This window comes from Rhodamnia argentea, chromosome 6 (assembly GCF_020921035.1).
Source record: "Rhodamnia argentea isolate NSW1041297 chromosome 6, ASM2092103v1, whole genome shotgun sequence".
NCBI lineage: Eukaryota > Viridiplantae > Streptophyta > Magnoliopsida > Myrtales > Myrtaceae > Rhodamnia > Rhodamnia argentea.
The window spans coordinates 7,649,382-7,673,615 of NC_063155.1; the positions used below are offsets into that span (position 1 = coordinate 7,649,382).

At 41.1% G+C, this 24,234-nt stretch overlaps 2 protein-coding genes and 1 long non-coding RNA gene across 5 annotated transcripts; 1 reads left to right on the plus strand and 2 right to left on the minus strand.

The window, feature by feature from the left end:
- Positions 1-24: 24 nt before the first annotated feature.
- On the minus strand, positions 25-23,644 carry LOC125315402. Its single transcript, XR_007198645.1, has 4 exons — positions 23,633-23,644; positions 13,233-13,238; positions 1,004-1,010; positions 25-149 (listed from the first exon to the last, which is right to left on the minus strand). It is a non-coding gene; the product is annotated as an uncharacterized LOC125315402 (long non-coding RNA).
- LOC115732730 (glycerophosphodiester phosphodiesterase GDPD6) lies at positions 13,538-17,748 on the plus strand. The gene is made up of 8 exons (XM_048280128.1): positions 13,538-13,815; positions 14,442-14,620; positions 14,943-15,126; positions 15,225-15,299; positions 15,757-15,866; positions 16,321-16,539; positions 16,908-17,063; positions 17,411-17,748. Exons 1-8 carry the CDS (start codon positions 13,803-13,805, stop codon positions 17,651-17,653), a joined length of 1,179 nt encoding a protein of 392 aa, XP_048136085.1. The 5' UTR covers positions 13,538-13,802; the 3' UTR covers positions 17,654-17,748.
- Positions 18,565-22,589, minus strand: LOC115733147 (replication protein A 70 kDa DNA-binding subunit B). Of its 3 annotated transcripts, XM_048280126.1 has the most exons (13): positions 22,386-22,589; positions 21,630-21,776; positions 21,428-21,529; positions 21,263-21,364; positions 20,961-21,138; positions 20,569-20,839; positions 20,381-20,483; positions 20,179-20,303; positions 19,815-19,893; positions 19,584-19,728; positions 19,322-19,482; positions 19,090-19,210; positions 18,565-19,002 (listed from the first exon to the last, which is right to left on the minus strand). In XM_048280126.1, the coding sequence occupies exons 1-13, from the start codon at positions 22,517-22,519 to the stop codon at positions 18,802-18,804; spliced, it is 1,869 nt and encodes a 622-aa protein (XP_048136083.1). In that variant the 5' UTR covers positions 22,520-22,589; the 3' UTR covers positions 18,565-18,801. The 3 variants fall into 3 exon arrangements, with proteins under 3 accessions (XP_048136083.1, XP_048136082.1, XP_048136084.1); XM_048280125.1 differs by having other exon boundaries at positions 21,263-21,529; XM_048280127.1 differs by having other exon boundaries at positions 21,263-21,529; positions 22,427-22,544.
- Positions 23,645-24,234: the final 590 nt, after the last annotated feature.

The following is a 24,234-nucleotide window of genomic DNA, read 5'->3' on the forward strand; positions in this document are numbered from 1 at the left end:
CGAAAGCGAAACGGGGTTTAGAATTTTCATATGGTGGAAATGTCAAATGTTTGCTAGGTAGTTATGGCTTATCTGTGTGAATGTCTTCATTGGTCCTTCCGATTTGGTATGATGTGAAAAATCGCTTCTCGACTAGTGATTCATTGCATCTGTCTCTGTCAACAATTTACATATGTTTGCATATATAACAATGTAAACTCTGCCAGTAGCAACTTCAATAGTGTTGGTCACATTATCTATAGCTTTCTCTAATTCTTGCCAGACACATTGTTCATGGCAGGGAAAGTTAACTTAGGCATAGGCTCTGCTGAGAAACGTATAAGATCAAATGCTGACATTTGAAAGTGAGGCCCTGTTTGAGTGGACCTCTCTAGTTTTCAGAAACTGAGCGACCATCTACTTCCTACATTGATTCACGTAAATAGAAGTGGACAGAATGTCGAAATAGAAGTCATTAAACATGGTGACCTGAAAAAACAAGTCAGTTAATATAAGGGGTACAGGATGAACAGGTTTTAATCTAGAAGTCCATTGTTTTGGTCCGCCAATCTCTTAGAATGCTTTCTTTGCAAAAGCAACTCCCACATCAATCCGAGCAATTTGAATATTTACAGGCTCTATTCGATTCACGAAAAATGAATGATTTTGAAAATATTTTCTTAGAAACAGTCATTTGTAGTACTTATAAAAATAAATGAGTGGAAAATATATCTATTGTCCAAGGAAATATTTAGATACAATTTATTATCGATGATAAAAAAATTTTTCATTGACTAAATTATTTTAAAATCAATGCATGCGGCCATTTTTAAGAGTACGTTTTCCAGATTTTTATTTTTTTCACAAAACAAACGGAATTTAATCCCGTCGCGCAATCAAATTTCTCCACAACCATAAGAGTTCTCATATTGAAACCAACCTCCCCCCCCCCCCAAAAAAAAAAGTCGTATAGAGTGTTTTAGTTCATGTCATAACGAGGGAGGGAGCCTGCAATGAATATCACGAAACTGCTGCAAAAGAAGGCCAAGAGATGCAGAAGTCCAAGCGCAAAATAACAAAAGATAAAGAAAAAAAAAAAACGCATGATTTAAATTAACAAACGACCGTTTATAAGTAATCAGAAGAAGTGAAAAATCCAAAACATAAAAAAATAAGAGAGAGATAGAGGAGTTTCACTATCTTCAACAACAAGTATAACCGAACAATCCAAAAATCTAATCGGAAGAAGTGAAGAACAAAGAAAATGGGCAGGATGTGAAGGTAAATGTTGCAATGTAATATGCAACATATTCCTTTTATAGTACCCTCTAAATATCTCTAAAACAAAAGTGCATGATTCAAAATACCCTTATCCCTGATTTGAAAGTCAAAATTCAACAAATAATGTCTTTAAGAACTAAATCAAGGGGAAAATTCGTGATGTCGTCATGGACAATAGATCGAATGTTTCTATTCGTGACGAGTGTACATGGAGACAGTAGATGGATTCATTTTATTAGGGGGACTTAGGCTCTTTTTTTTTTTTTTTTTTTTGCGATTTCTCGTTTAATGTCTGATTAAAGAATTTGATTTTAAACAATTTGAAAAATCAAATTCTTTTTGATCGAAAATGCCTAGCAAGTGTCTAGGCCAACAGAGATGCTGTTGGAAACCCCCTCTTTTTTCAAGGAAAAATTATCAAAAAAACCTTAAATTTATTATAATTATGTCAATTTAGATTTAAATTTTTTTTTGCCAATTCAATTTTAAAATTTAGCATTATTGTCAATTCAATCTTAAACTTTTTGTATTTGTGCTAATTTAGTTCTTCCAGCCAATTTTGATCGAAAATCGTTGACGTGGCGTGACTGGCGCCGACGTGGCCAATTCATAATAATATTTTTAATTTTTTTCCAAATATTTTATTTTTTCAATGGAGACCATTAAAGTCGTACACTTTTTTTCGGTTCCACCGATATCATCACCCCCTTGTCTGTTGCTGAGATAACGCAACGTTGCGAAGGTCAAAGCTCACACAAAACGTCGTTATGAAGTCGCTGCAACTTTCGACAATCGTCGACGACCCACCAAAGAGACAACCTTCACCTCTCCGAGCTTTGGTAACTGACTGCGGTCGTCCCTCCTTTGCCGTTCAGTCCCCCATGTTTCTCTCGTTTTGCATCTGGACCCCGAGCCTCTTACCCGTCTCATCTCAACAAACAATGCTCTTGAGAACTCCTACTCATCTTACCATCTTCTCTCTCGTTTGGTTTGGTAAGCCGGGTAGGTGCAGGTTGGATAAAGATGACTAATAAGAAATCAATGTAGCAGCATAGTTATGGTGAGGATAATGCCATCATTGCCATGTCCATCGAGTTGCGGTCTAATAAACTCATAGCGTCGAATGCAAGCCGCTCGTTTTAGATATCCGTCGGCAGCTTCCGGCATCGCCCTTGAAACCCTATCGAGTCTTCGTGCTCCTAAAATTGTCGGTATGGCAATCCGTCTGATCATCTTTCTCTTCTTTAGGCCAGATGCGGTGCAATGCCCGCGTCTCTGCGAACCCGGCAACAGATTACCATGCCCACGAGACGAGATATCCGATGTTTCTGCAACTCGACACACCGCCAAGACCTGAGATGCGGTGAGCTGCCGAGGGTTTTCGACGGATTCTTTCGAAATGAAAGTTGGTCGGAATTCGAGGAAGACAAATTGGATATAGCTTGCTTTAAACCACGTAAACGCCATAACCAGTTCACAAGCTACAATTCAAATCGCCGTTTGATAATGAAGAAACAGAGCTAAAGCTCGTCCCACCGACGCAACTCCAAACTCCACTGCCCACCACGTGTCGTCCAAGAAGGTCTGTGTTGTCGCCTCAATGACTCCGAAAGGAAACACACTCGCGCTTCAGCATGTCCTTGTAAACTCACTATATTCCATTTCTCAGCACTTGATGTACTTGCTTTTGTATGAGAATTCCTGTCCGGTCGACTCAGCATTCTCTCTTCGACGCTGGTTTCAGGTTTCCCCAGCCGAGATCTTGCCGGATAAGCCCAGTTCGAGCCCGCTTCTCCGGCAGCCGTAGCCGTAGACAAAATCCACCTTCATCTCACCTTTATGGTACGTAAGATCTCGTGCTTGTTTACGTGGTTTTCTTTTTCTCGTGCGTTCTTAACCATCCTAAGCTCAAAAGGATTTCGAGATCTGAATCTATGAAATCTTGTTTGACAATGAAGAATCTTTCTCTGCAGAATTCAAAATTTAACGAGTCTAAGATCCTTTTTCTATAGTGCAACATCATGGAGGGGAAAAATCAACATGAGCATTGTTCTTACGACAACCGAGTCAACAACACCACCTCAGTGCTGAGCAATGGAGGCCCACAAAATCCCATGCACGGGATTTCACAAGAACCTCCCAAGGAAGTCCAGTTTTCCGAGATCGTTCCTCCGGCCGAAGAGCTGCTCGACCTGAGCCTTGATCTCTCTCTTGGCAGTCTCTACAGAGACATCAGGGAAAGCCCTAACCCTAAACCACTCTCATTGACTGCAACAAGAGCGACCACCGTCAATAATGTGAACCCACCAATAGCGGGTGCTCGGAGCAACAACGGCATTCCGCCATTGAGGCAACCACCACTGCCTCCGTATTATACCACAGACATAAGCAACTTGGGCTTAATTGCGTCGTATCTGGAGGTGCAAAGGACGAGGAGGTTCGAGACCTATAGGAGGTTCATCCTGAGGAGGAGGGCCCGTGAACGTGCCGAGGCGAAGAAAGCAGCAGTGGCAGCAGCCACTGCATCCCCGCCAGCTCCTCCTCTGGCAGCAACAGCGGCTGCAGCGGCAGCAGCGGAGCCGCCTCAAGGTCCACTGCCGAAGCCTATTGCACTGCCAGGAGCGGTGGCTTCGGATAAGGAGAACCACGAGCTTTGGAGGGCTGTCGAGAAGATGAATGGCCTAGGTGAGTCCTCTGGCAAAAAAATACTAGAAGGTAAACATTAGTTTTCCCTCTGATTGACAACTTCAGAGAAAAATGGAAGGTGTTTGAAAGATTTTGCTTGCAAGAATTTAGTGTATATATCCTGATATATTTCCAAAGAAGATGCTGCTCATTATCGAATTTAATTTGTTACTTGCAAGCATATGTAAAGCCGATTTATATCCTAATTGCTTCAATGGATTCCAGTGTGTTTAGTTTTGAAGTCCGGAAATTAAGATGAGCTGATTAGTACTTCTGATTTTTCTTAATGATTATCGGATTCTTCGGTGATTATGGTTGCAAGATTTGAATATTAGGTTAATCACGCGACTTAAGTCACTGCCGGATAATTCTACGTGCTAGGTAAAGTTATAATAAATTGTAGCAAGCCGACCATGTGAGAACAAATACAGCGAGACAATTAATGCCACATGACGTCCGATGTAAGTGTGTCGTTGCATCTGACACTCATATTACTTTATGTCTAAGATTAAACTCAAAGGGTGTTGGCAATCGTAAACTAAAAGTTGTTACGTAATTCGCATGTCGACAAATGAAACAAAGGACGGACTGACTGGCTTGAAGCAATTGGATTGGATATGCTGGAAATTCTTAATTATTTGTATATCGACATAATCAAAGCCCAATTGATCCAAATGCTCAGAAACTCAAAGCGTTTAATCTCTTCTCGTGGATTAATGTAGTAGACAATGAATCAATAGTAGTTCTCTTTCTCTTGCTTGTTACTAGAACTCATGCATTTTGATCCCTCTTTCACATATTTTAACCGCACTTTGCATAGGAGTAAGCACTCTCGGCACATTCGTAGGCTCTTTGAGTTCTCAGCAGCCATGGACGTCTCACCAACCAAACTCGGACACGAATGCTTACGCTGCGAAGGCGGTCTATGGGAAGTCGGCCATAATGATCGATAACATCTCTCACGACGAGCAGAACAAGAGACCTAGGCTTCCAAATGCCGTTCAAAACAGTAGTGCTCATCAGGAAAGCAGCAACGAAAATGGAGTGAGAGGAATGGAACAGTTGCTGACTGTGACCACCACAGGAGATGGGCCACAGGGGAAGAAGGTGGATGGGTTCCTCTACAAGCACGGCAAGGGCGACCACATCTTCATCGTGTGTCGCTGCCACGGCGTCTTCCTCAGCCCGTCTGACTTCGTCAAGCACGCCAACCACACTGATTGGTCCAACCCCATGAAGCACATTGCAGTTAATTCGTCTCCGCCGCCGCCCTTCTGATAGGGTTGATAATCTATATTCACATATATGGAAAGACTCATTTAATTTCGATTTCCGCATGATGTTATCTCAAACAGCTTGAAGTTTATGTAATAAAGTCCTTGTCGGGGTGTTCTTAAAACCCTAGCTTGTGTGTTGCTTTGGTTTATGTAGTGGAATGAGTCTTAAGTAGAACTCTCAACTATGTCATGTTTGTGTTTTTCATTCATGTCAGACAGCATGGTGTGGTGAATTTGTCAATTTTTTTGGTATATCATATATCTTTGCCCAAATCAATGTCGAAAGACACGTGATTAACCAAATCTTATTGATGGGCTACGGCCGCTTCGCCTCTAGTACTCAAGCGATCCATGTTGCCACTAAGTTGTCCATACTAGTATGTCGTCATAAAAAATGTCAACGTAAGTTTCGTCATCACACATCAGCAAGAGAAAACACTGTGTTTCTGCGACGACGAATGGAATAGATGCTATCACTTTTGCTTTTCTTTCCAAACGATTGGTCCAACCCCATGAAGCACATTCTTGTTAGTTTGCCGCCACTGCTGCCCTTCTAATAGGATGATAATCTATACCCATATATATGGGAAGACTCATTTAATTTTGATTCCCGCTTGAGTTTATGTCATAATGTCTAAAGTTTTGTAATAAAGTCCTCGTTGGGTGTTCTTAAAACCCTAGCTTGTGTGCTGCTTTGGTTTATGCTATGTAAAGGAGTCTCACGTAGAACTATCAGTTATGTCATGTTTGTGTGTTTTTCATTAATGACAGACAGCATAATGAGGTAAATTTGTCAATGTTTTTGGTATGTCATATCTATTTTACTAAAATCAATGTCGAAAGACACATGACTAATCAAATCTCAATGATGGGCTATGGCCACTTCGCCTCTACTACTCAAGCGATTCATTATGCCATGAAGTTGTTCGTACTAGTACGCCGTCGAGACAAAAGTCGATGTAAGCTGTGTCATCACACATCGGCGTGAAAAAAATTGTGTTTCTGCGACGATGAATGGAATATATGCTATCACTTTTGCTTTCTGTCCAAATGATTGGTCCAACCCCAGAAGCACGTTGCTATTAGTTCGCCGTCGCCGCCGCCGCCGCCGTGGCCCTTTTGATAGGGTTGATAATCTATATCCATATATATGGAAAGACTCATTTAATTTTGATTCCCGCATGACGTTATCTCATACGGCTTGAAGTTTATGTAATAAAGTCCTTGTTGGGTGTTCTTAAAACCCTAGCTTGTGTGCTGCTTTGGTTTATGTTGTGGAAAGAGTCTTAAGTAGAATTCTCAACTATATCATGTTTATGTGTTTTTCATTAATCTCAGACAGCATAATGTGGTGAATTTGTTAGTGTTTTTTGTGTGTCCTATCTCTTTTACTCAAATCAATATCGAAAGACACATGATTAATCAGATCTCATTGATGGGCTATGGCGGCTTCTAGTACTCAAGCGATTCATGATGCCACTAGTATGCCGCCGCTAAAAATGTCAGCGTATGTTTCGTCGTCATACATCAACGAGAGAAAATATTGTGTTTCTACAACGACATGGGGTAGATGCTATCGTTTTGGCCTTTCTTTCCATATTACACCCAAATGAAATGAGTAAGAGTTGGGACCGAATTGACGTCCATTCCTTGAGCGTGGGGTTGACGCCAAGCAGAATGAGTTGAATCTGACTAAAATGAATGAATGATCCACAAAAAAGTTGAGTATAATTTGTTGTCAAAAATCAAAATATTTTACACTAATTGATTTTTTAAAAGCAATACAATTGATAATTTTTTAAGAATGTGTTTTCCAAATCACTCATTTTCACAAAACAAGCAGAGTCTAATCCCCGTTGCCTCATCAAATTTCTGCACAAACATAAGAGTTCTTAGATTGACCCCAAAAAAAAATTCCTCATAAGATTGTTTTTGTTTATGTCATAACGTGGGAGGCGCATGCGATGAATATTGTGAAACCATCTTTCCAAGCTTAATCTAGGGTAAAGTTCTTAAATGTGTACGTATGCATGTAATAGAAGATTGTTTCGGTAATCTGAAGGTGTGATATCATTATATTCAATCGATCGGAGTTCGTAATAAGCGTACGCAGAAATATTAGATGATTCATTTTATCAAGGGACTTAGTTAAAAATTTCTTTTTATGATTTCCCATTCAATATTTAATTAAAAATTGTAAAGTTAAATTCTTTTCTAATAAAAAAATGCTTACCAAGTGTCCAAGCCGACAGAGATGCCGTTGGGACACCCCCTCTTTCTTCAGTGCAAGACCATTAAAGGCTTCGCTTTTCAGTTGCACCGATATCAAAGCTTATGCAAAATATAGTTATGAAGTCCCCACAACTTCGACAACTGTCGACGAGCCACCAAAAAACACAACCTGCGCCTCTCCGAGCTTTGTTAACTGATTGCTGTCGTCCCTTTTGCTGTTCAGTCCTTCATGTTTCTCTCGTTTTGCAACTGGACCCCCAACTTCACCGTCTCAAGCAAGCGCGCTAAGAACGCTTAGTCATCTTGCCATCTTCTCTCTCGTTTTGTTTGGTAAGCTAGGTAAGTGGAGATAGGGATGAGATGAGTAAGGAATCAAATGTAGCAGCATCATTATGGTGAGGATATCCATGTGTGCCGAGCCGCGGTCTGATAAAATCGAGCGTCGAATGCGAGCTTCCGGCGTCGCCCTCGAAACCCCATTTCCCATATCGGGTCTTCGTGCTCGTAACGCTGTCCGTACCATGATCCGTCCGATCATCTTTCCCTTGGTTTGGCGAGATGCGGTGCAATGCACGCGTCTCTACGAACCGGGCAACCGATCACCACCATGCCCGCGAAACGATATCCGATGTTTTCCGCAACTCGATGCGCCACTGAGACCTGAGATGAGGCGAGTTGCCGAGCGCTTTCGATGATTCTTTCGAAAGGAAAGTTGGTCGGAATTCGAGGAAGACAAATTGGATATAGCTTTGCTTAACCACGTAAACGCCATAAACAGGTCATAAGATACAATTCAATTCGCCATTTGATAATGATGAGACAGAGCCTAAAACTCGACTGCCCGCCACGTGTCGTCCAGGAAGGTCTGTGTTGCTGTCGGCTCAACGACTCCCGAAAGGAAACACGCTCCCCAGCTGCAGCATATCCTTATAAGGCTCTCGGTTTGCCATTTCTCAGCACTTGCTGTACTTGCTTTTGTATGAGAATCCCTGTTCCGTCGCCTCGCATTCTCTTTTCAACGCTGGTGTGGGGCTTCTCCGGCGAGATCTCGCCGGACAAGTCCATTTCGAGCCCGCTTTTCCGGCAGCCGTAGCCGTAGACAAAGTCCACCTTCATCTCACCTGTTGGTACGTAAGATCTCGCGCTGGTTTATGGGGTTTTGTTCATCTTATGCATCGTGGTTCTTTACAATTCTAAGAGCAAAAGGATTTCGAGATCTGAATCTATGAAATCCTGTTTGACAATGAAAAATCTTTCTCTGGAGAATTCGGAATCTAACGATTCCAACATCATTTTCTTTTATAGTGCAACATCATGGCGGCGAAAAATCAACATTGGCATTGTTCTTATGACGACCAAGTCAACTACGCCACCTCAGTGCCGAGCAATGGAGGCCCACAAAATCCCATGCAGAGGATTTCACAAGAACCCCCCAAGGAAATCCAATTTCCCGAGATCGCCCCTCCGGCGGAAGAGCCGCTCGACCTGAACCTTGAACTCTCTCTTGGCGGTCTTTACGAAGAGATCGAGGTAAGCCCTAACCCACTCTCATTTGACTGCAACAAGAGCAACCATTATCAATAATGTGAACCCCCTAATAACAAGTGCTCAGAACAACGATGTCATTCTGCCACCGCGGCAACCACCACTGCCTCCGTATTATACCACAGACAATGTCAACTTGGGCGAAATGGCAGTGTATCTGCAGGCGCAAGAGATGAGGCGGTTCAAGGCCTATAGGAGGTCCATCCTGAGGAGGAGGGCCTGTGAAAGTGCCGAGGCGAAGAAGAAGGCAGCGGCGGAGGCTGCTGCATCCCCGCAGACTCCTTCTCTGGCGGCAGCACAGCCGCCTCAAGGTCCACTGCCGAAGCCGATTGCATTGCCAGGAGCAGTGGCTTCGGACATGGAAAACCGTGAGCTTTGTAGGCCTATGGAGAAGATGAATGCCCTAGGAGATTTCTCTAGGGAAAAAGTACTAGAAGGTAAACATTATCCTATTCCCCTTGACTATTTCAGAGAAAAATGGAAGGTGTTTGAAAGATTTTGCTTGCATGAAATAGTTGTATATATCCTGATATATTTCCGAAGAAGATGCTGCTCATTATCGAATTTAATTTGATACTTGCAAGCATATGTAAAGCTGATTTATATCCTAATTTGCTACAATGTATTCCAGTTTGTTTAGTTTTGAAGTCTGGAAATTAAGATGAGCTTGTTAGTACTTGTGACTTTCCCTAATGATTGTTGGATGCTTCGGTGTTTAAGGTTGCAAGATTTGAATATTAGGTTAATCCCTAACCGTCGGATAATTCTACATGCTAGGTAAAGTTACGATAAATTGTAGCAAGCCGACCATATGAGAACAAATATAGCGCAACAATTAATGTCACATAATGTCATATGTGAGCCTGTTGTGCTGGATGAAACTCATATTACTTTATGTCGAACATTGAACTTAAAGAAGTGTTGGGAATCATATTATTACGAAATAAAGGACGAATTGACTAGCTTGAAGCAATTGGATTGGATGTGCTGACATTTTAATGGAAAATAAAGGACGGACTGACTGTTACTTCCGATACGATCCGCAATTAATGAGTATTTTATGAAAAGGTGCTAGTGTATGGGTCTAGCAATTTACCCTTAATAATTTCAAGCTTTACCATTTTTAGCTATTAGTACATCAACATAATCAAAGCCAAATTGATTCAACTGCTCATAAACTTGAAGCGTTTTAATCTCTTCTCGTGGATTAATGTAGATGACTAAGTAATCAGTAGTTTTTCTCTTTCTCTTGTTTGTTACTAGAACTCATGCATCTTGATCCCTCCTCCACCTGTATCAACCGCACTCGATTAAGTACATACAATAGCCATAGGAAAACTTACAGTTTCTTTCGTTCTTTCACGGCATTTTGCATAGGAGCAAGCACTCTCGCCACAGGCGGAGGCTCTTCGAGCTCTCAGCAGCCATGGACATCTCACCAACCAAACTCGGACACGAAAGCCAATGCTGCAAAGGCGGTCTATGGGAAGTCTGCCATAATGATCGAGAACATCTCCCACGACAAGCACAACAAGAGACCTAGGCTTCCAAATGTTGTTCAAAACAGGAATGCTCATCAGGAAAGCAACAACGACAATGGAGTGAGAGGCATGAAGCAGTTGCTGACTGTGACCGCCACAGGAGATGGGCCACAAGGGAAGAAGGTGGACGGGTTCCTCTACGAGCACAGCAAAGGCGACCACATCTTCATCGTGTGCTACTGTCACGGCGTCTTCCTCAGCCCGACCGACTTCGTCAAGCACGCCAACCACACTGATTGGTCCAACCCCATGAAGCACATTGCTGTTGGTTCGCTGCCACCAACGCCCTTTTGATTGGGTTGATAATACATATATCCATATATATGGAAAGACTCATTTAGTTTGGATTCCCGCATGACGTTCTCATACTATTTGAAGTTTATGTAATAAAGTCATTGTTGGGTGTTCTTAAAACCGTAGCTTGTGTGCTGCTTTGGTTTATGCTGTGGAAAGTGTCTTAAGTAGAACTCTCAACTATGTCATGCTTGTGTGTTTTTCATTAGTTTCAGCATAATGTGGTGAATTTATAAACGTATTTGGTATGTCATATCTCTTTTGCTCAAATCAACGTCGAAAAATGCATAATTAATCAATTTTCATTGATGGGCTATGGCCGCTTCGCCTCTAGTACTCAAGCAATCCATGCTGCCATTAAGTTGTTCGTACTAGTACGACGTTACGGAAAATGTCAATGTAAGTTCCATCATCACACATGAGCGAGAGAAAGATTGTGTTTCTGCAACAATGAGTAGAACATATGCTAGTGCTTTTGCCTTTTTTTCCAAATGATTGGTCCAACCCCATGAAGCACATTGTTGTTAGTTCGCCGCCATCGCCCTTCTAATAAAATTGATAATCTATATCCATTTATTTATATATATATGTATGTATGGAAAGACTCATTTAATTTTGATTCCCGCATGACATTATCTCATACTATTTGAAGTTTATGTTATAAAGTCCTTGTTGGGTGTTCTTAAAACCCTAGCTTGTGTCTCGCTTTGGTTTGTGCTGTGGAAAGAGTCTTAAGTAAAACTCTCAATTATGTCAAGCTTGTATCTTTTTCATTAATGTCAGACTGCATAATGTTTTGAATTTGTCAATATCTTTGGTATATCATATCTCTTTTGCTCAAATCAATGTCGAAAGACACATGATTAATAAAATCTAATTGATGAGCTATGGCTGCTTCGTCTCTAGTACTCAAGCGATCCATGCTGCCACTAAGTTGTTCGTACTAGTACCCGTCGCAAAAAATGTCGACATAAGTTTCCTCATCACACATCAGCAAGAGAAAACTGTTGGGAAAACTTTGATCGACGCTCTTTGAAGTTGTTCTTATACCAATTTGATGGGATAAGGTGAAGGTGAAACATTATCACAATTCACACAACACAAGAAGAGACGGAGACACATCTCTTATAATATATTTTTTCCTCGAAACATCATAGTCGATGTTGAGAGCTCACGGTTCTTCTTACGTACCTTGGTTGCATTGCCTCCCACCTTGAAGCTTACCTTTTGCGTCTTCCTCTTTTCTGAAGCTCTCACTGCAGGAGGCTTTCCTGAAGCACCCGCACTTGGTCTCAGTTTCTCTAGCTGCGTGTGACTTTCCCTGAAGCTCACCTTTGCTATGGTGGCTTGAGGCTTCTCTGTTCCGATACTCTTTGGCCTTCCTTTTCGCATGATCTCAAATGTTTTAACCAATTGCCTTTATATAGACTTGTTACACGATTCTCGATATTGACTAAAAAATAGAGCTAACATTTCAAGAAGATAGACTCCTAAAAACACGAACATACTCTTTGAAAACAACACTATAATAATGACCAATCTTGGGAGCTAAAGCGACATCGGCATGAATTCTAGAATACCAACATTGACAACTTCTAATAATCGGCAACATTTATGAATTTGGTTTAGCATCTAACAAAACACCGTGGTTTTTGCTACGGGGAATGGAATAGATGCCATCGCACGACGCTTTTGCTTCTTGTCTTTCTTTCCGAAGCACACCCAAATCAAATGGCTAACAGTAGGGACCGGATTGCCGTCCATGACCACCCCTTGAGCGTGGGGTTGACGCCAAGCAGAATGACTTGAATCTGACTAACCTGACGACTGGGGCAGGTTTTATTAGATCATTTGCTGTACTAGTCAACGATATACAAGCTCTTACGTTGTCCATGAAAAATTCGACATTCAAACTAGGGGTGAGCAGTTCCAAATTCCACCTGAAACCTAGAATCTAAAACCTATCCGTCCAAACGGGTTCCTCATTTTTTGGAACCTGGAACCTACCCTGTCACAAGTTCTAGGGTCGGTTCTAGGGTACCCGAGAACCTATCAATTTCTTTTATTTTCTTTTATTTTTTCATTTTTAGTTAAGTAAAATGAGAGTGAACACTACAACATCTAAAAGAAAGTACATGTGAGTGATTTTAGGCTCTGTACATATTATATTTAGAACATGAAACCAATCTATTAGAATACATTTATCATTTTTTGGAACCCGAAACATAAAAAATTGTTTGACTCCAAATTATACACTTATCATCGGATACCATATAACGTTGCATGATTGTGCAAAAATATATACCAAGAAAAATATAAAAATTTATTTTAGAATCCAGGTTCTAGGTTCCAAGTTCCGGGTTCTAGGTAGTGGAACCTGGAACTTACTCGTTAGAACGGGTTCCTTAATTTTTGGAACCTGAAACCTACTTGCATACATATCTTGCAACCTAAAACCAGAGCGGATCCTATAGGTTCCGATTCCGGGTTCTCGATTCTACCCTGGAACCATGTTCACCCCTAAATCACACATGGACGCAGCAAGAATTTCGATACCGCGAGCATACGGACAAGAGCTGCCCCATGGTCCCATACGTGGCAAGATATCGCCAATCCGTCGACTTGTGGCTGGCTAGTGGCTACTCTTCCCCAACATTGGGGGGCTGTCATTTCCTTGATAAAGAAACCGAGCTGTCCCGTGAAAGGCAGGGATGATTGGCGAGGCCCTGCGGAGAGAATATGCTTCGGGAGTTCGCATGTAGATCCACGGCGCGAAGTCCTCCGACCCAATGCTATAGTCTTAATTAACGATGACCAGACCGAGAATCAGCGGACAAATTTGGACCGTAGACAATGAAAAGCCAACAAAAACGACCAAGAAAAGGAGTCCAAGAAAACGAAACCAGTGGACACAGAGAGGGGAAGAGCGAGGGAGAGAGGGAGAGAGAGCAGGGTCAAGCCAAGAAACATGGGTTCTCCCTGTAAGTCGAAATCTTGAAGCTTGATCGATTCTTGCTTTTTCCCTCGTTTCATTCATGTGACGAATGGGTTCTCTTTCATTCCGCTTCGGATGCTAATTTCTCTCTTCCGAGCCAGCATGATCGCGTATCTGTTTTTTTGTTTTCCGTATTGGCTTCGCTAAACTGTGTTGGAATCATGGGAGCCCATATGTGATGGGGAAGAATTATGATTATGACGATTTCTGAATTCAGACCAATAACTATATGCATTTGTTGACGCTCGAATCAAATGATTCTTGAACTTGGGGGGCACTATGTACTGGTGTAATGTCAAGGCCTTTGTGATTGTCGAAAGAGGAGGAGAAGAAGACGAGAACAACTTGAAAAGCTAGCGAAATGAATTGAAATCTGCATTGCATGCTCATGCAAATTGGTAACCTTGTTCTAGTGAATTCAACCCTCTTGACTCAAGGATTTAAGCTACTCAGATCAACTGCTTTAGTCGTATGATGATATACTTAAGTATTGCATGACTCTAATCGAGAAATAAATGGAACACGCGTGAACATTTGTCATCTGTAATGTTGATCTTTTGTCTTGGGGTGATCTCTCTTTTTGTTGTCAGTGATGCTGGAAAACATTTGCAGGTCTCACACTCTTCGCCCTTTTATGTCTTGTTGTGGGGACTGCTGCAAGGCCTTTCTACCCTCTCCCCAGCAAAGTGGCAGATGGAGAAAGACAACCGCTACAGACCTCTCGTCCTTATAATATAGCCCATCGAGGTTCAAATGGAGAGCTTCCTGAAGAGACTACTGCTGCTTATATGGTGATGATGCAGATTTCAACTTTTCCTATATGAATGAGATGGCTGAGACTATAGTCTCAAATGATACACGTTAAGAGTTTGACTCTGGATCTGACTAGTATTGCTCTAGATCTATGCTGATAAACATTGTAAAGTTGTCTAAAGTGAAAGCATACCTATGCCTAGGGCTTGGTCCATATGACAAGTTTACATATTTTCAGTTTCCATGGAGGTTCTACATTAGTCTGTTGATCTATCTGAGCTTAACATTGCTGATAAAGTATAGATTATGCAATCGGGTGAAAACTATTCCTGCTAACTTAGGGTCACTTGATGATTGCAGAGAGCAATTGAAGAGGGCGCAGACTTCATTGAAACAGATATTTTATCCTCAAAAGATGGTGTTCTTATATGCTTCCATGATTTTACACTTGATGATACAACTGATGTTGCTCAACATAAGGAGTTTGCTGACCGTGAAAGAACCTACGAAGTCCAAGGTGCTAACACCACCGGCTTCTTTACTGGTAATGAATTCTCCTCCACTGTGTTTTTTACTGGAATTTCGGCCCTTTTTCATGCCTTTTGCTATATTCTGCTTATATTATTCTGTCTTGACATGCAGTTGATTTCACGTTGAAAGAACTAAAGTCATTGAGGGTGAGACAGAGGTACCCATTCCGGGATCAAAAATATAATGGTTGGTTACTCGTTATTTTGATTAGATTTCATGTTCTATATCTGATTACCAAACTATGTTCTTTTCTTTAGATTTCTGAATGGAAAGTGTTATTTTTAAGGCCATCTTTCGATCGCTGCTGAATGCACTCTTGGCCATAGTTTGCTTCTCTCTGCCAATACTTGTAACTGAATCCGCTTTGATGGACATCACTTCAGTGTGCTTAGAAAAATATGATAATCACATTATCCTAACTGCAGATTTTCTACAACTTGTTTTTCAATTTATAGATTGTTGCATGTATAAGCTCTGAGTTTTAGGCACGGGAATTTTTAAAACCTTTCACAGCAAAACATGCTATCTACATCTGCTAAACTCTCGAAATTCTCGTGCTCTGTTAGCAGTGGTAAGACTACTTCCATATCTTTCTGAACTGGTGGAATGAATGACTCTATCTTCCTTGTGCTCTATTCTTCAGGGAAATTTCACATCATTACCTTTGAAGAGTACATTTCAATTGCGCTGGATGCAACCAGAGTTGTTGGTATATACCCTGAGATTAAGAACCCTGTATTCATCAATGAACATGTGAGTGGCTTCTCTGACAAGCTGTCACTTGAATGATAGGACATCATAGGCTCTATCTCCCATTGTGTAATGATGCAATTGATTCCCCTTTTACCACTTATGATTTGGCCTCATCAACTTTTGAGAGGTAGAAAATAGAAATTTGGCTGATCATCAATGAGATGTTTAACTTTTCCATTTCCTTGGTTAAAAAAAGAATGAGAATTTGATGTTGCAGGGAACCGCAAACCCAGAACCTCTTAACATTGAGCTATTGCCTACAGATTGCGCTTTCTTTGTAGTTTTTAACATGCACTTGCTAAATTGCATGCAAATAACTGTAAACAATTTCAGTACCGTTTAAAGTTTTCTATGTTTGAGGTGGGTATAATCAATAATCTTGCATCAGTAACTTAGTGAGTTCGTTCAGCTGCTGTAGATGACACAGTTTCTATTCCTCTGATTCTATTTACAGGTGAAGTGGCCAAATGGGAAGAAATTTGAGGATATGTTTGTAGAGACGCTTAAGAAGTATGGATATAAAGGTTCATATATGTCGAATGAATGGAAGAAGCAACCTGCATTTATCCAGTCTTTTGCTCCTACTTCCCTTGTGTATGTATCAAATCTGACAGACTTGCCCAAAATCTTTTTGATTGATGACATCACCGTTCCGACTCAGGACACTAACCAGGTAAGGTTGCTTCCTTCTTGGCCTTCAATCTTGGAAGGGTGTTTGCCATGGCTTTTAAAGTCGTTAAAAGTACGGGTATCAACATTTAAAGTCGGCAGAAAATTTTTTATCTTTTTCAAAAACTAGTGATTTTTTTCTGATTGAAGTCTTTCTGGTTTGAATCTAATTGAGCCAAACACATCTTAATGTAAGTGAAGGACCTCTGCATGCATAATTCGTCTGGTGGACCATCAAGTTTCTTAATGGGACCTTTACTCAAGTAATTAGCTTAGAAGCGTCTTTTTTTTCTCTTTTTTGTGAGATGGAAGCATATTTCACTTTCTACTTGTGTTTGCTAATTGTTTGAATGACCCTTTGACAATCTGCAGTCATACTGGGAAATTACTTCGGATGGATACTTTGATTTTATTAAGAACTATGTAGTGGGCATTGGACCCTGGAAAGATACTGTGGTTCCTGTTGTGAACAATTATCTGCAACCACCAACTGATCTTGTCGCCCGAGCACATGCGCACGATTTACAGGTGATTATTTGCCGTGTTTAATTGAATGGTGGATTGCAAAGGAAGTATTCCTTGGTCTGACTTTCTGGGTGATTTGGTATTTTGGGTGTATTAAAAAAGTTTCCGAAACGAACAACTTGAGTAATACATATTGTATTTCAATTTTCACGATGAACTGGATGCATGTTTTTCTATTTCCAATTCTCATCAGATATCAAGCATTCCAAGTATATTCTCCGTTAGATACGTATTGTCCTTTCAAATGCACCCGACCTAAATATATCTTGTGATAATGTTCGTCCAATTAATGCTTACTTCATCATTGTAACCGGTATCTTGATATCTGATCTTGGTGATGCTTAATTCAGGTGCACCCTTACACCTATAGGAACGAGAACCTGTGTCTCCACTTCAACTTCAATCAAGATCCTTATCAAGAATATGAGTTCTGGATTCACAAGATGGGAATCGATGGGCTCTTCACGGATTTCACGGGAAGTCTACAAAAGTACCAGGAATGGACCTCTCCTCTGAGTTCAAGAGACAGCTCCAATGAGACTTCCCTATTGCACAAAATTGCTGTGATGGTCTCTCCCTATGAGAGGGTATGAAGTGATTCTCATAGGTTTTCATCAACATGATTCAGCTATCAAACGGAACCTCCAGAGACACCATACTTTTTTGTATTTTAGATAGATAAACTGCGTGCCTACCTGGAAATAAAACTTTAGCTAGTGAATTGGCAGTGATGGCAGTGAGGACGACAGTACATGGTCCTCATATGCCAAGAATAAAACTTTAGCTCTCTTTCCTCCAGCTAATGGTCATCATATGGAAATTTCTCTTCTTGTCGATTTTATTAGATGTTCCTGATGAGCTGTTGAGTTTCTGGAGTGGCTCTACATCGTTTTGGTGCAATCTATCTATGGCTTCATTTCTATTGTTTCAGTAAATTGAGAGAGCAAATGACATTTTCTTCTTGGACCATTTAAGACTTGTTTGCTCTGTGAGGGCTTTCTATCTGTCCCCTTACCTCTCAGCTAATAAAGAAATATCGACATCGGTATGGCGAGCAAATAACATTGTCTTTCTGGCTTCAAAATGAGAATAGTGCGACACTGGAGATGAGGGTTATCAGAAGCGGGAAAGAGAGCATCTCATGGTCCAGAAAGACATGAGCTCACAAATCCCTGACCTGGCAAACAAATGTTAAACATTAAAATACAGCTCCTACATATGTTTTTGATAGGAAATTACACTGGCCCGAGACTGATAGTGATAGGTGAAACCTCTGATTTAACTGCAGCTCCTTTCGACAAGAAATTTCTGGGAAGATCAGATGTTCACTTAGTTTTAGCCTCTCTGAGTTTGAGGTAGAACAATTATTTTGTGGAGTACTCAAGGATCAGGGCTGATCGAGCCAATATATCCCATAGTTCTGTTTTAGTTCAATTTCAGAGTTTATAGTGATGTAGCCATTTGACAGTCATAAAGCTTCATCAAAATTATATGTCAAGAATCATAAGGATTACAAAAACTTCAATCGCAGATTTCGGAAATCTGCATGTCAATGGCACGGTGAGATTATGGACATAAAAATGTATAACTTCTAAAGCAAAGTCTAGAGATGCAGCAAGTCAACTGTTTTAACTAAACCCTGAAGGCCATATACAAGCAAAAGAAGAGGATAGCCTCCCCACTCAACAAGGAGAGGTTCCCCAACATAAAGTTAAGAGAGACAAGGAAGCCTATCCAAACCCTACTGAGAAGCCTTCTGTTTCGATATTTCTTCCAGCAAAAATCTAGACTCTGCAGCAAAATCAACAGGAGCTACTCCTCTCACTGTTATCCTTTGCCTCTTCTCGCTCATGTACTCATGCTGAGCAACACTGACCCGGAAAAGATGAGGAACCCAAATTGCTTGCTTCAGCTTTAGCTGATAGGGGTTCTCCTCGTTCTCCTGAAACGGTGCCAAGAATTGATATCAGCATTAGAACATATGAATAGTTGACATTGTTTAACCTGTTAGTGTTTGCACTTGGCTTACCTGTGATTTCAGTAGATTAAGCTCATCAGCTGGGCACCCAATGATATGCTCTGCTTCTTCATTGAATGCAGAAAGCCACACTTCACCACTTGGGTCTGAAACCTTCACTACCATTATGTATCTATAGCATCAAAACAAAAACAAAAATGAACAGATTATTCTATGCACCCAATTTTTGCTTTCACGCCCACTATATCTTTAAAAAAAAAATTATAACCGTGGAGTTTCTCACCTTAAACTGCATCCTTCATCATTTTTCTGACACCCTTCGCACCAATAGCCAGATCCAATAGCTTCTGTCACTTTCTTATTGCATGTTTTGCATGCGCGATACCACATGGTTTGATCAGGCTTAATGAAACTCACATAGGCTCTAACGCTGAAAAATGCAGGCTGTGCCAAACAAATTGATCAAGTTAAAATCATAGAAGCAGGCACACACCACAAAAGGGTAGGTGGGTTAGCTTGGAGTCAGCTAAATGCTACATGTTTACCTTGTCTTCACCCAAGGAAGGATTACTAGTAAAATGAGAAACGAACACTCTGTCAGAATACATGGACCTTGATCCATTTCTTGAAGAGGCCATTATGCCTGAACCAACAGAGTCCATCGAGCTGGCTTTACCTTCAGAGTCAAACCTATCAAAATGGTTCATAACTTAGAGAACTATCCAAGAGCAAAGAAGGAACAGAATGGTCATAGTTGCTTGACATCACAAACTCACCAGGATCTCAACTTCTTTGCTTCTGGTGTCTCTGGATTTACTTTTACTATGCTATTGTTTACTGTAGACAAAGATACACCTGAAAGAGGACACCACAATAACGTAATTCAGCCATTCTTAACATTATCACCATAACATTCCTTTATAATTTGGAAAATAGCTTATTACATTAATTCAATAAATTGCACTCTAGAGATATATGTTATTAGTACATAAATCGTCACAAATATGAACTCCAACTTATTCTATTCAGGTTTGGCAAATATAAAAAATTTCATCCAATAAATAAATCACTGTACTATATCCAAACAAGAAAAGGACCACACGAAACAAGTAAACAAATTTGTTTCAAGATAGCAATTACCTTGGAAATCCCCAACTTTCAAGGACTTTATAGCAACTATAGGCGATTGATCAGCAGAGTCAAGCAATTCTTGACCTACAGTAGTTGCAAGCTCATTCCACAGAGAAACCACAACAGTCTTCTTCCTGATTTGCGTACACTTGCATTAGGCATTAGATGACAACAAACAAGAGAGGCTCCAGAATGGTGGGCGCAAACTTACGTCTCATCAGCAATAGTTATATCACGCTTAGGAATAATCTCATTGTTGCTTTTCCTTCGGATGCTCATTGTAGGAGAAACACGCTGAACCACTCCAATAACATCTGAATCAATAAAGAGAGAATTAGGGCATATACCAAATTAAAGCTGTAATGAACTGCACATTGGAGAGGATCCTTGTATTCTTACCAACAAGCTCTTTCCCATTGACATGGGGACCTAACATATCGATGGGGACAAAAGTAAATTTTGTTTCAGGGACAAAAGAAGCTTCATTACTGGCCTCTTCCACCTCAGAATTTTCATTCAAGGTCATCTCATAGTCATTTTGCACTGTCTTGAACTGTTTATTAGCGACCTTTAGTGTTCCTTTCGATATGTAATACACCTTCCCCATTTCAAGCTTGTCAAAGAATTTCTTGGCAGCTTGATTGAACATCGTTGCTTGTATTTGTGTACCCTGCACAATGAGCCAACTAAATCATTCAGTTGCCATGGAGTGGTCATATATATATATAGCTGAATATATTTCTTAAATATATCACCGCAGGTTTAGAGTTGAAAAGCAGTATCCCACTTACATCTTCATCTGTTAACTCCACATTGAAGACACAACCTTCACCTTTGGTATTCCTGTAAGTGCGCATGCTCCCTTTGCTCGTCACCCGGACTTTTATGGTCCAACTGCCTTGGTAAGGATTCAGCGATACGAGCGGATGAACCCTCCTAGTCATGGCAAGACGTGCAGCAGGGGCCATACTAGATGACAGAAAAAAGGGATCGATACATCAATGGAGATCTTGCAGGAAATTATTACAGAAAGCTTCTACATATTATTTACTTATGAGCAGGCACAAATGATAGGACAAAAACAAAGTCTCACTTCCTGTGCTGTTCGTGAACAATTTGGGCAGCTGACTTAGCAACCATCTCTTGCTTTGGCTTTAAAGGTACTCCAGCTGCCGTTCTCACTTGATTTTCTTGCCTTGGCTTCAAAAGAATTCCGCTTTCCCCAACCTTCACATCAGAAGCAGTTTCATTTTCTTGCTTTAGCTTCAAAAGGATGCCAGAGTCCGGATCACCCACATCACTCTTAACTTCCATTTCAAGTGCTGGAGAAACTGCTTCACACTTGTTGACAACCAGATACCTGAAACATTAGAATTACAAGGGAAAAAAGTCAAATTTTTGGACACTAAGCTCCTTGAGCAGAACAATAGGTGAATGTCTGTTGCATAAGCCACGCTTACTTGTCTGACTTGTTTGGAATGTCATTGAGGGTGTAATCAAGTATTCGCATTAGACCCAGGTTCTGAATACTCCCAGAAAGAATCTCAGATTCCACGTTTGAAGGTAGAATCCCTTTTAACTTCATCTTTCCATCATTAGCTGTGAACCTGGCTCAAAGTCAGAAGATAGAACCTTAGGATAGGCCCAAATGGTCGTTTCAACTGAGATGTCCTCATAAAGAAGCACCGGGCAAGCAACGATACAAAGACACCCAGCGAGAATCAGCAGACAGAGCAAGACAACAGAGTGAACGTATCCACATGCTTTGCACTAATTGAAATAAGCACCGCAGATCGCTGGTGGTTTTGGCTTTACAAGCCTCTGCCTCTAGTCGTCTTCCCCACAAAAATCACCTAAAACACCCACCGCCCGCCCACAGCGCACGCTCAACACTGTCTGACCCATCTCGAACTAACGATCCATGGTCCTACGCATAGACACCCCAGAAACACCGAAGAAACAGGCCCACCAAACCCAACAACGTCAAAGTAGTCGCAGTTGTCAACACACATCTTACGGACAGGAATTAAATGACTGGCTACACTGTCGGTAGAAGCAACGAAACCGAGAACCCAAATCACCCCGACCCGTTTCCCTAAACCCCATTCGCTTCGCTCGTGTGCAGCGAAACGCGAGCAAAAACCACAAAAACTTTCAAGACACAATCAAGAGAGAGAGAAGAGAGAGAGGTAAGAGAGAGTAGGGGGTGGACTGACATGAAACGACTGCGACTGCCGGTGGACTTGAGATCGAGCACCTGGACGACGATCTCGGGGACGTCGGCGGACGAATCCGGCGACGGGTTCGACCGCATGATGGCTATCGCGTCTGGCGTCACCGTCTTCGCCATCTCTCTCTTTCTCTCTCTGTATGAGGTTTGAGAATGAGAGCGCGAAAGCAGAGAGAGGCGAGCTCTTCTTGTAATGCCGATGGGCTCGAGCGCCAATTCGGGTTTTCGATTTTTTGTTTTTAGCGCCAACTTTTCGGGTCATTTTTTCGAGCTATTTCGCGGGAGATTTTTTGGAAACGACCCCGTTTTTTTTTTTTTCGGGCCTTCGCTCAGTGAGCTGGCTTGGCGCCAAATGCGAAGCCGCTGGCTGGGGAATTTACTTCTTTGACCTTGTTATTCGTCTGCTAAGGTGCTGCATGATAACACTTCTTTTTTTGGATTTCTCTGCCAGAAGTCAATCTGGCAGGGAAATCCGTTTGGTAAAAACTTTGCCGAAGTAGAAATCCGTTTGGTAAAAAAATTGACTTCTCGCAAGATTTTTAACTTCCGGCAAGATTTTTAACTTCCAGCAAGATTTTTGGCCAACTTTGAGAAGCAATTTTTTTTTACTTCTCCACCTTAGAATTACTTCTTTGATCACGCCGACCACCGCGCCGCGGTCGCCGCCGCCGCCGCCGCCGGTCGCCGCCGCCGCCGGTCACCGCCGGTCGTCGGCCGCCGCTGTCGCCGCCTCCGGTCGCCGGTCGCCGCCTCCCGGTCGCGCCGCCGCGGCCACCGATCAAGTAAAAATTTGTTTCGGTTATCGGACGCATTTCTCTTTCAGAAATCAACTTATGAAGTAGAAATAGAAAAAACTACTTTTGCTAAAAAGCGTAAGCTGAAAAATTCACTTCTTGCCAGAATGACTACTCGAACAGAGAAGTGTTATCATGCAACACCTAAGGGGATCGGGGTCGGGCTATTTGGCTCGTCTCTTTAGATTGCAATTGGAATATGTGGATAAATATGTTAATGACATCAAAGATCCGCAATTGGTACACCCCATGTCATATTTACCTCGAATTGATTTTCCCATCATGAGAAATCCCGAATCACCAAAATCTTAAATCGGGGAATCTCCACAAGTCATAGAAAATCAAAAATTGCTGCATTAGTATTACATTCACCCCGGATTAATTTGTGTGATCATAGAAAATTTCAAACCGGTGCATCCGCGCCATGTTTGTCCCAAACCAATTTTCATGTCACAATAAATTATGAATTTTAGCAAATTTTCAAGTTTGAAGGAGTTCTTAAGGTAAAATTGACAAATTTCGACAAATTTCTCGTTTGAGATTTTGGTGATCTGGATATTTTTTTGGCGACATAAAAATTAATTTGAGATAAATGTGGCACTTGTGTATCAATTCACGATTTTCTATGATGTTCGAATTAATCTAAGGTAATTGTGCATAGATGTATAGATTTGAAATTTTTTGTAACACGAAAATTAGTTCAAAATAAATGTAATACGGATATACCAATTTAATTTTTTTTTTTTTGGGTGGTATTGCTCGAATTAGAGTAATTGATTTGTATAGCTCTTACACAGGAACGAAAGGATTATTAGACTTTAACCTAAAACGGAGAATATACGATGCTAATGTGAAACTTAAACTCGAGTAAAAGTTCGGTGCAGGCAAAGGAAGTATAGTTCAAAGAAGATTATTCGAGATATGGAACGGGATTGTATGTTCGACAAAGCGTGGACCGGTAAGGAGTGATTATATGCGACCTCCGCTGGATCAATCATCGGATTTCGATGAAAATGGCCATAAAATTTATACTCCATTATA